At 37.4% G+C, this 12,599-nt stretch overlaps 1 protein-coding gene across 7 annotated transcripts in view; it reads left to right on the top strand.

The window, feature by feature from the left end:
• Window positions 1–12,599, top strand: part of TMCC1 (transmembrane and coiled-coil domain family 1) — a 254,562-nt gene that overhangs the window by 191,928 nt on the left and 50,035 nt on the right. Inside the window, exon 1 of one of the 7 annotated variants that reach the window (XM_032350174.1) lies at window positions 1,158–1,731. The exons of 5 other annotated variants lie outside the window; for them this stretch is intronic. In XM_032350174.1, coding sequence (XP_032206065.1) covers window positions 1,690–1,731 — 42 coding nt within the window. In that variant the 5' untranslated portion in view covers window positions 1,158–1,689. Of the gene's footprint in view, window positions 1–1,157; window positions 1,732–12,599 lie in introns of those variants that run through there. One more of the 7 variants, XM_032351807.1, reaches the window with a different exon arrangement.

Here is a 12,599-nt window from a genome sequence, read left to right as displayed (position 1 = left end):
CAATGGATATATATTTATTATATTTGTTTATTGGCTATCTTCCCCAGCTAGCATGTAGGCATATGTTTGTTCTTTGATGCTTTTCCAGAACAGTGCCTCAAGTATTTGAATGAACAGCTCAGTTTAAGTTCTACCTCTTTCTTTGAAACTTTTCTCCAACCTACAGTGATTCACTTTTCTATTGTGGGTGCTCATATTCTGTCTCTACTGATTCCTTAAATATAGAATTCTTATTGTAAACATAATTTACGTAATAGGTAAGAGTGTGGAGTGAGAATTGTACATGTAGTTTAAATCCTAGCCTTAGCCATTTAAGTCTGAGCAAGTTATTAACCTTCCCACTTTTCCATTTCTATTCCTGTAAAATGGCAGTAATGGGTAGTTCAAATGAATGGAACACAGAGGAGATAAAATAGGAAAAGCAGGAAGAGACCTAATCATCAGGATCATTATGTGGCATACCTGGCTGTTTGTTTGTTTTTTATGTAAGTAACAGAGAGTTTTGAAAGGCTTTTTTTTAAGCAGTAGTATGCCATAAGGTAAATTTTCAACTTACTTAAAATTTTAGTTTAATGGGGCACCTGGCTGGGTCAGTCCATAGAGCATGTGACTCTTGATCTCGGGATTGTGAGTTCAAGCCCCACGTTGGGCATGCAGCCCACTTTAAAAAAAAATTAAATTCTAACTTCGTTTAATCTATGCTAATACTGAACTGTTGAAGAACTTAATTTACCTTGCGGTAGTACTTTAATACAGTTTTGTTTTGTCTCTGTATCCTGTGTTTACTGCTATTTCCTGGCTAAATTTTATTTTTTAAACAATTGGGTCACTTCTGGTCTGGAGTAGAACTTTTATAATGTAAGGGAGACCACAAAATTTAAAGGATTATATGTGCACTGTCTCATATTTTCTCTTGGCAGAAATACCATGTTCTGGCTCCTTTTCCTGCATAAGACTTTTTTTAGTATTCCCCTTATTTCAGGGTAGAATTTCTAACAGTACACTTACATGGATTCTTGGTGACCTAAAGAAAAACAATAATGTTCATTAGGTTTGTGCAACCTTTGCCTTCTGGATATGTGTGAGGAATGAGATTATTTACCTTATCTTCAATTTTGGTGTATATGCATTACCAAAAATATATTTTCAAGATATTTTCCCTGCTCTATTGTAAAATCACAGAGAAGGTTTGGGACTTCTCACCTAGGTCACAGTGTCCAGAAGACTGTGCCTCAACCCAGACCAAGATCAATATAATATTAGTGATACAAATCAAATCAACCAATAGCTCTTCAAGTTTCCCACTTCCTGTTCGTCTCCTCCAGATACAAAATAGGTTTAAGGAGCAAAGTTCTTTCCTACCTTTTAATATTTTGAGCTGCCTGTGTTTAGGATTCAAGTATTTTTGGTGCTTATTGCTTAACTGGGCTGAAGATTATCTCATGTGACAGCATAGATCTCTTGTTTTGGAATTGCCATTACTTTCTAGAACAGCCACTCTGTACAGCTGCCAACATGCCCTGGATCCTTTTGCTTCATATTACAGTGATACTGCTTTGTCAGGGTAGAATTCAGCCTCACAGGGCTGGAGTCAGTCTCTGCTGACCTCATGCCACAGTACAGCATGTTCAAATCTGGGAGAAACCCGAGGGTTATTCGGCATATTCCTCCTCTTTCTCCCTTACAAGCATGGAACCCTCACTCTCCTCGGAAACCGTATGTTGTATATGTGTGTGTATCTGTCTTTTTTTTAAAAAACTCTTCCTTAATCCTATAATTCTACAGCTTTAAGTGGGGGCTGGTTGAATAGAGACACAGGAAATGCTTTGAGCTGCTGAAACTCAGCATTTTTCAGTAGTAGATCTCAGCCATGGGCATTTGCTATTTTTGGACTGATTTGTGTGAGGTTGCAATAATCAAGAAGCATGTTATGTGTTTCCCAGTTGTTCATTTTGCCCAAAGCTATTTGGGCGGAATGTACAGAGCACTCTTTTGACGGTGTGGGCATGCTCAGATCATACTGGAGTGTTCCGACTCCTGTGTGATGGGCTGCTTCAGTGCAGAGTAAATGTCAGCCTCACTCTCTCAGGCAGAAAAGTTCTCAGAAAATAAGTGTTTCCTTCAGTGAACAAGAGAGTTCATTTGCCTTTGGCAGCTTAGGAAAAGCTTGGGTTAAATTTGAAGATGCTAGGCATGCATAACAAATAAGAACTTGGATTAGATCCATTTGAAATATTTCTCACATTAAAAACAAAGGTTCTTATCATTCAGCTACTTGTTTTCACTGTATTTTTCCCAAAGACTTGGCAATTTTCCTAATTGTAAAGCAGTGTGCACGTATCTCAGTGCTAAAGTTAATGTCTTCAGATGAGAAGAACAAATTTCTGAGATACAACTGGATAGGAAGATGATCCAGCTTTATGCAACACAACCCCCATTTTCACATTTGTTCTGTAATCTTCAGTAGAAAACTTGGTCAGATCTTGATTTTACCGTGATTTTTTGAATTGGTTCTATAAATGAGCCAATAAATGGTTATATCTATTTTCTAAGAGATAATACTAAAGCAAAACAGATTTTTTTATAGTTTTACCTGATTTTAAAATGGATATACATTAATACTATTTGCCCTTGAGCCATTGGATTTAAGGTCCAGATTTTTTACTCTGAAATTTGATATTAAATTACTCTCTTATGATTTATGGTTAATAATTTAAATACTGCCTTCGTTAAGAGATTTGTGGCTCTGCTTTGTACTCTTTTTTTTTCTGTTTGTTCTGTATCTTGGATTTTAAAACCTTGGCACATCTCTGTTTGTTCTGGGGTTATAAAAGGTCAGTTTACTTATCTGTGTTTTATTAAGAATGCTAGCTCAGGTTGAATGGGTTGGTCAAAAAGAAAGAATTCGTGGGAGAGCCCTCAAAGGATAGGAGGTGGAGACTGGTAGTAAAACAGAAATTAACTCTTTTTTCCCCCCTACTGACAGTCGACAGGGAGGTGGGGAACATGAAATGTAATTTAAACATTCTTAATTGATTTTCTCCATGGTTGTATTAATTCATAAGTGGAGAAAATTTGCTTAAAAGATTGTAGATGAAACTTTTCTTGCTTCCCTCCCCATGTCTCCCTCTCACTTAACAAACTATTCATTGACTCTGGTGAACTAAAATGCTGTCATTGAAACAATGATTTAAAATATTCAAAAATGAGGTACTTGCTCTGCATCTCTAATTCTTAATATGACTATGTGGGTACATCAAACTGCTATAGATTGGGGTTCATATATGTCCTCCTTACATGAGATTGTAACATGCTTTGTTAAGAGTTCATTCTAAACTACAGAATGAATATTTTGAAGGAAGATTTGAGGGAGAAATGCTTCTGACTTTAGGTAATAAATGGAGAATTTTAGAAAGCGGGACAATGTTGAACTTTAACATCTGTTTTTTAAATGAGATTACAGTATCTCCAGATTTGATGAGTTCTAAAGACGAATAATTCCATTTTTCCTTTCTTAATAACCCTGCATCACCACACATCTGTATGTTTAACTCATATATGTAATGGAGAAAGTCCAGACAATCCCTTACCAGTGTTGATGTTGCTTAAGTTTTCTATACAAATGCCCAGAATTTATAGTGGCAATTCAGAACATACATGTGTAATCACTTGGTCATATATAGATGCTTTACCTTGTAAACAAGTGTTATTTACATTGAGCTATCACTGTATCAAACTGAGCTTTTAATTTTTTTTTTCCTTAAAGAGTTTATTTATTTATTTGACACAGAGAGAGACAGCGAGAACAAAGACAAAAGCAGGAGGAGTGGGAGAGGGAGAAGCAGGCTTCCCCCCCAGCAGGGAGCCCGATGTGGGGCTCAATCCCAGGACCCTGGGATCAGAACCTGAGCCAAAGACAGACAGTTAATGACTGAGCCACCCAGGGGCTCCAAACAGTGAACTTTTAAAAGATAAAATAAAACTCCTCTCACATTTGAACCTTACATTCTAGTTGGGGAAGATGACAACACATAGTAAACATAATAAGTAAACTGTGGTGTATGTTAGAGAAGGATGGGCTATAAAAACAATAAAAGTAGGTAAGTGAGATTAGAAGGGCTGGGGGTAGACTGCTATTTTTAAAAAGATAGTAAGTGTAAGCCTCATTAAAAAAGAGACATTGAGGAAGGGCTTAAAAGGAATAAGCAGGTTAGCCATACAACTGTCTGAGAAGTGAGCATTCCCAGTAGAGGGTACAGCCAGAACAAAAGCAGGAGTGTTCCTGATTATATACAAAGAATGGAAGGGAAGTTGGTATAACTAGAACAAGAGGGAAGAAAGAGTAGTAGGATTTGGGGTGTCAAAGATGTAATAAGAGTTTCTCAGTTGTCTATTACTGTAAAACCACTCCAAAACTGAGTGACTTAAAACAACTATTTTATTTGCTCACAGTTCTGTGAGTCAGCTATTTGGGCTGGGATTAGTTGGATGGATTTTGTGCTGGTCTTCCGTGGAAGCCAGTATCATTGCTGGGTGGCTTAGATGGAGCTGGTGGTCTAAGATGGTCCCCCTTACGTGCCTTATAATTGGTTCTGGCTGTTAGTGGAGACTGTCTCCTTGTGGTACAAGGATTTTAGCCTGCACAGTTGTAAGGATGGACTTTTCATTAACTGAGATGTAAAGCCTACTGGGGATCCCAGTGCAGCAAGAGCAAGCCTCGATATACAAACACATTTCAGGGGCGCCTGGGTGGCTCAGTGGGTTAAGCCGCTGCCTTCGGCTCAGGTCATGATCTCAGGGTCCTGGGATCGAGTCCCGCATCGGGCTCTCTGCTCAGCAGGGGGCCTGCTTCCCTTCCTCTCTCTCTGTGATCTCTTCCCTTCCTCTCTCCTACTGTGATCTCTCTCTGTCAAATAAATAAATAAAATCTTTAAAAAAAAAAAAAAAACACATTTCAAGTCTCTGTTGTGCCACATTTGATGTTTCATTTGGCTGAAGCCAAGTCCATGACCAAACCCAGTGTCACAGGATGGAGAAATTGATTCCACTTTTTGACGGAAGGCATGAGAAAGTCAAATTGTAAAGAGAAAGGCATACTTGATTGGATGTATTTGTGGCTGTTAATCTCCAACACAGAGGGCCAGATCAGAAATCCCCTTGAAGCCATTTTTAAGGACTAGCTTTCTCTTTGAATGTAAAAGCAATACAATGAAGAATTTTAAGCAGAGAAGTGACATGATTTGACTTTTATTTTTAAAGGGTCGTTCTGGCTTAGTACTGAGAATAGATTATACGGTGGCCAGGGAGACCAGTAAGGAGGCCATTCTAGTAACCCAGACAAGATAATGATCATGGCTCAGACTAAAATAGCAGAAGTGAAGATAATAAGAACTGGTTGGATTTGGGATGTATTTTGAATGTACAGCCAACTGAATTTTCTGGTGGTTTGGATGTAAGTTACAAAAGAGAAATTGATGCCTACAAGGATTTTAGCCTCAATGGCTGGAAGAATGGATTTGTCATAACGAGATATAAAGTCTGCTGGTGGGGCAGGTTTTGTGGGAAAGAGTAAGAGTTCAGTCTGAGATGTCCGTTTGATGTCTGAGAATGACTATATGAGTCTGGAATTTAGGAGGTCTGGGCTGAAAATATAATTGAAGGAGGTATATCAAATTTAGATGGTATTTAAAGTTAAGAGACTAGATGAAGTTAACAAGAGAGGGAATGAATGTAAATACAGGAGCGTAGAGGAACAAGAACTAAGCCCTGAGTAATCCTATTTGAGAAGAGCAGGAGGAGGAATAGTGGCCCATGATGAATAAGAAAAATCTAGGATTCTTCATATGGGGAGAGAAACAGCAGCTCTGTCAAATGATGCTGATAGGTCAAGTAAGGTAAGGACTAAGAGCTCATCTTTGGATATAGTAATGTAGGGATGATTGGTCATCTTCCCAAACATTTTTTTGGTAGAATGATGAGGTTGAAACAAGTTGAGTAAGTTTGAGAATGGAAAGAGAGGAATTTGGAGACTAAATTTTAGACCATTTTAATGTGTTTTACTTCAATAGGGAGCAGAGAACTGGTAGAGGAAATGGGATCAAAAAGAAGGTTATGGTGGGAGATAGGAAAAATCATGTTGATGGGAAAAACTCAGTAGAAAGGGAAAATTGGTCCATTTTTTAATTTTATTTAATAAACTTACATGTGCAGGCACTATTCAAACCACTTCACAAATATTAACTCACCTGCTATAAGAATGAAACAGTGACTGGCCATTCAGTAAAAAGTATTGTGCTTGGTGCTCTCAGGAGTTCAGTAATGCATAAGACACATCTTTGACTTAAGGACTTAATGATCTGTATTAGAAAATATGAAAACCTGCAAAAATAATTAAAAATAGGAAGATGATACAAAATAGAAAAGCTGTATTGTTTACAAGTTTAGAAAAGGGAGAGTATTTTCAGCCGGGGAATAAGGAGTGTCCATAATTTGATTCCAGTTAAATAACAGTGGGCCTTTAAACTAAAGGTAGGGTTCATTTGGACTTCAGTTTATATATTGTTACCTTGAGCATGGACAGGAATGTTTGTGTTGTAAGGTAGACTGGGGACAGGGTTTGAGGTAGGAGGGAAAAAATTTTCTCTTCAATATATATTTTCAAGAGGGCAGAAAATACAACCATAGAGAACTCCCTTCTCTATTGCCATAATTGTCATCTTCATGTTTATATTTCTAATCCCCATATGTAGAGGGGAAGGCGGTAGGAGAGGGATACATGTGTGAGTGTACATGTGCAAACTGCCTTTGCATCTACCTAAAATACAAGAAGTCTTCTATTAGTCCTCTATTTGACTCTATTAGATATATTTAGGAGCTTATCTTGGATTTTATTATAGTTTGGGGAACAATCCAGATTACTGTTTTCAGATAAGTAAAATAGGAAAATTTGAGATGTGTAAGCCCAGGAAATATGGTTAGAATATGTCCTTTAATTCTCATTTGCTCTTCATGAAAAGTGTAGTGGTTGTTGGAAGTCTGAGGAAGTCTGTGTATAAGTAGAGAATACAGACTGTTCAGATTGATACCTGGGTGGAAGAAAGTATTTTATATTTGGTGGAAACCTGTGAGGAAAAGTTTATAGAGAATCATTTCTGGAGAGTGTAGAAGCTTAATTCAAGTTGGCTTTTTATTTCTGGTGGTTCCTCTGTTGTCTATTTTTTAAAAATCTAGGCACATTCTGGGGCACCTATGTGGGGCAGTTGGTTAAAGCACCTGACTCTTGGTTTCAGCTCAGCTCATGATCTCAGGGGTCTTGAGATCAAGCCCTGCATCAGGCTCAGCACTCAGCTCAGAGACTGCTTGAGATTCTTTCTTTTCCCCCCACTTGCTTTTGCACACACACACTCTTTCTCTCCCTCCCCATCCCCTCATAAATATTTTTTAAAAATGTAGGCATGTTTTAATTATGTCCTGATTGCAAGAAGATTCTTATGGGGATCTAGAAGAGCTCACAAAAAAAATACATGTGGTCAAATTACAAATCAAACAAAGTTCAAGTTTATCCTTAATTAAAGGAATGCAATTGATAATTAAAATAAGATTTTATTTTCACTTAGAGTAATCAGATGCAAAAGTTCGGTACCCTAGAGCTGGCACAGTCATTCGCCCACGCTGTTGGTGTAGTGCAAATTGCTGTAATCTTTCTGAAGGGTAATTTGGTAATCTCTACCAAAGTGTAAAACATCACATTCTCTGATAACGCTGATGGAATTTACATTATTAGTATACCCACAGAAGTTTACCAAGATATACAGAAATATGTTATAGTGTTGTCATTTAAAAATGGGAAGAAATTATTTTGATGCCCACTTGAAGTGCCACAACATTAAATATCTTTGATATCCCCCTCCAGCCCAAAGATGGTGCAGCCTTCTTCCTTACCAAGGAACTAGATCCCATATTATCCTATTTAACAGTTATCAAGAAAATTTTAAGTTTCCTGGAAATTAAGGCTTTTCATTTATTCTGTTAATGGTGGTCACTAGAGATGAGGTGTGTTCAGAATGAGAGATCAAATACTCCAAGATGAAGGGCGCCTGGGTGGCTCAGAGGGTTGAAGGCCAGGGTCCTGGGATCAAGCCCCACATCAGGCTCGCTGCTCCACGGGGGGCCTGCTTCCTCCTCTCTCTCTGTCTGCCTCTCTGCCTACTACTTGTGATCTCTGTCTGTCAAATAAATAGATAAAATCTTTAAAAAAAAAAAAATACTCCAAGATGAGTCACACCAAAGAGCTATTAAGATCAAAATTGGCAACAGTAGGAAGATACTAATTAGAACACAAATCTTTAAGAAGTAAAGACTACATGGATTAGTATGTGAGATTGAAATGGGGGAGTGGGTAGTCTGGAGAAAGTTTACCAGAACTCTTGTCTTCAGATAATTCTTTTAATTTCTAAGAGGTCCATTTTCATTTTGGAGAACCAAACTGCCAGTGAGTTCACACAATTTGAGAGAGGAAAGGAAGAGAGAACTTTTATTACATACTTCTTCCTAAACTGAAGCTGCCTTTATATTTTATATCATTGCGTTTACATTTACCATGCATACATTTTATCATGCATATTTTATCAAATATAGTTCATTTTATGAAAAAAAATCCAATTTTTGCCTGTTTATCTAATGTTTTCACTTGTATGGGCCATGGTAAATTGCTTACATCATTTGACTGTTATTCTCCACTGAATTAATTATAATTCAGATTACCTCTGAGTTTTGGAGCTGGATAAAGAGAAGTGGTAATGCCAAGTGCAGGACCTCTAGGCAGCAGCAGTTCATACCTCAAACAATAAGCAAGATCTAAAGAACTATACTCCATTAATATTTTCTTCGGGAGCATGAAAGCAGGATTAGAGTAAGGTAGAAATTTTATTGGTTCTTACTGACCAGGTGGTTGTGGTTTTGACTGATCAGCATGAATGTTTTCACCTTGGAGGCAAGGGCTCTAGATTGCATTGTTATTTCTAAAAAGAAGAATGATACTAACAAGAGACTGAGACTCAAGAGACCTGGTTTATAGTACCAGCCCTACATGACTAGGTAGGAACTTGGGGAATTCAGTTAACATGCCAGACCTTTTATTTCTCATCTGTAACATAAGCCTGTTTCACAAGATAACCTCTCAAGATCTTCACATTTTAGGAGGCTCAGATGAATATCATGTACATGAATACACATGCACAGACATGTATAGACTGGTTTTAAAAGTAAAATAATACATTTTCCTATGGCCCTTAGAAAGATAGACTCAGATCTCAAACTTTGCATATATTCTGTTTCTAGACAGTTAATAGATTTTAAAAGTCCTTTTTTTTTTTTTTTTTTTTTTTTAAGTAATTTCTATGCCCAGTATGGGTTCAAACTCCTAACTCTGAGATCAGGAGTCACATGCCTTACTGACCAAGCCAGCCAGGCTCCGCTAAAAAGTGATTTCTTAACTGATTATCCATCTTCATCCCTCCCTTCCTTCATTCCACCCTCCCTCCTGTCCTCCTTCCTGAGGGTGAAGGGAGGAGCAGAGGGAAGCAGCGAGAGAATCTTAAGCAGACTCAACACACAGTGTGGAGCCCTATGCAGGGCTCAGTCTCACAGCCCTGAGATCATGACCTGAAGTGAAATCAAGAGTCCGACTTAACTGACTGAGCCACTCAGGCATCCCATGACCATTATTGTTTAATTACATACTATTTATAGAGAGTAAATGAGGGATTTTGCCTTACTTGAACTGGAATAGTGTATAGGGAAATCTGGATTTAGACAAAGTCTTATTACTTGGTATAGGGCGATTATCTGCTTTGGAAAGCATTCATTGGGGCACCTGGGTGGCTCAGTCATTGGGTGTCTGCCTGTGGCTCAAGTCATGATTCCAGGGTCCTGGGATCAAGCCCCACATCGGCTCCTTGCCTGGCAGGAAGCCTGTTTCTCCCTCTCCCACTCGCCCTGCTTATGTTCCCTCTATCGCTGTGTCTCTCTCTGTCAAAGAAATAAAATCTTTAAAAAAAAAAAAAAACACGCATTTTATAATTTCTTTAACTTGGGTATTGTTTCAGAGAAACAAAATCCACCTTAGGGAAGAGCAGCATATCTTTATTTGAGATTAATCTTTGTGATCTACCAATTAATAAATTGGAATTTGAAATTAGTAAAAAACGAATAGTGAAATGAGTATATATGTGCACTTTTAACATTTACTTGGGGATCTAAAATTTCTAAATCATTAAGAGTCTTAAGGTAGGGCATCTCGTGGTTCAGTCATTGTGAGTCTGCCTTCGGCTCAGGTCATGATCCCGGGATCTTGGGATCAAGCCCCATGTCTGTCTCCCTGCTCAGCCAAAAACCTGCTTCTCCCTCTAACTCCCCCTGCTGTGTTCCCTCTCTCTCACTATGTCTCTCGGTCAAATAAATAAAATCTTAAAAAAAAAAAAAAAAGTCTTAAGGTAAACTGTAATGATTAAGTTCACTTTTTTATTAATGTTAAAACTGGGTTTAGGGGCGCCTGGGTGGCTCAGTGGATTAAAGCCTCTGCCTTCAGCTCAGGTCCTGATCCCAGGGTCCTGGGATCGAGCCCCACATCAGGCTCTCTGCTTAGCAAGGAGCCTGCTTCTTCCTCTCTCTCTCTCTCTGCCTGCCTCTCTGCCTACTTGTGATCTCTGTCTGTCAAATAAATTAAAAAAAAAATTTTAAAAAACTGGGTTTAGAAACTTGTTTTCTAGGTGCTACTAACTATTTGAAAAACAGATTTTCAGTCTGCTTAGCTCTAAATTGTTACCATTAAAGGCTAGTGGTTAGCAGCACATAAAAAAGTACTTTACGGAGGAAGCCCTAATTACTAGGGTACTAAACAGATTTTCTAAATTTAAGTTACCCCCAAGTAAATTCATTTCCTTATTTAATAGGATTACTATATTAGTAGATGAGAGGTACTCTGAACACAGTGTATCTAGATTTTAGGAGTGCCTTTAACAGCGTTTTTCATGATATCTTTAGGGGGAAATTATAAGTAATTATTCATAACTGAGTAAGTGAATGAAGGTATGAAAATTGTACTAACTCAGAATAAATATCACCCTGGAACAAGGTCTCTGATGGCTTGGTGCGGGATGCTTCCTGTCCCGTTCAACCTCTTCATTTAAATCCTTGACGAAAGAGAAAGAGATTGCTGTGATTAATCAGAGTTGAAGATATCAAGCAGCTGAAAAGAATAATTAAAAATTTGAGCCATTGAGCCATTGCAATGAATTGGAATCCATTGGTATTCTCAAATGAAGAGCAGAAGTCATCACATTATGTGATTCAGCTGTACCACATTTATATAATTTATGGAAAGGGCAACTGCTCTTAACACCATTTTCAGTTGAAGAGAAAGCAAACAGGAACTAAATTAAATGCTATGACTAGGTACTCTAGCAAATCTCTTAACACTTAACAAAGTGATTTAGGTACTGCACCAAAAAGAGGCTGCGTAGTGGGATCTTAATTAACCTAAATCAGACACAGCTCCTGTTACATTGCAATACGTTTAGAATTAGGAGGTCTTAGTCATTCTTGGAAATTAAAGTTCTAGAAAGAAGTATTATTAATATTACCTTAGTACCTTACCTTAGAATATTGTATCAGAAACATTGTTGTTAATATGATTAAAACATGGAACAGTCTGAGAGCAGAGTTCCTAGTAGTTGAGAAGAATAAATGAAATGTCTAACAATATCCCCATCTCAGTTTTGTTTACAAAGAGACACTAAAAGAACATTGTATCAATCGATCATGGATGAATTTGTCTGACTAAAGTTTTCCACTTAAGGTTAAAACAAGCACTGGGCTATTAGGAATTGTAATTAGGACTTTTCCTTTCTAACTCCCTAGATTACAGTCTGCAAATTCTGTAATACCTTATAAAAGCCTTAGCAGTTTCCTCAATGTTAACTTCAGGTGTTTTACAAACTTATTTTTATCAAATCATAAGGAAATAAAAGTTATTTTTTCAAAAAGCGTCATGTAAAGATAGAAGATGTTTATTTCCTGAGTGGCTGCTCTAGTCAGGAACAAACTAGAAACAATTCCATACTGATTTTCTAAATAATGGCTTAAAAACAGAGGTCTTCCATATTTATTGCTTCTTAGCCTTATATGAGAAATTTGTCCCTCAGACATTTCTAATAAATTCACTCAGTCATGGGGTAGACTGTTTTAAGGTTTCCTACAACTCTAATTTAGAATTCTGTGAATTTTTTTTTCTTTTTGGTAATTATCTTTACATGATTATAGAAGCTCAGAAATTAACTCAATCTTTAGAGAATTAAAATTAATTTGTAAACAAATATTGCCTAGTAATCAAAAGTGGTTCTGTAAAACATTGAATACAAAAAATGGAAGATTCCAATTCAGGAATCAGCCACAACCAGCTATACTTAAATAATATAAGCATGTATTTGAGGGGATAAGATACATGGTTTTATTTTTTACTGATACAGCTACACTGTCTGCCTTGCTCTGGAGAACCCGAAGTAAATATTTGCTGAGCCTTCCATATGCAGTCACCCCTT

This window comes from Mustela erminea, chromosome 1, assembly GCF_009829155.1.
Source record: "Mustela erminea isolate mMusErm1 chromosome 1, mMusErm1.Pri, whole genome shotgun sequence".
NCBI classification, from domain to species: Eukaryota; Metazoa; Chordata; class Mammalia; order Carnivora; family Mustelidae; genus Mustela; species Mustela erminea.
The sequence above is the reverse complement of the archived record's forward strand: the minus strand, read 5'-3'. Positions and strand labels throughout refer to the sequence as shown.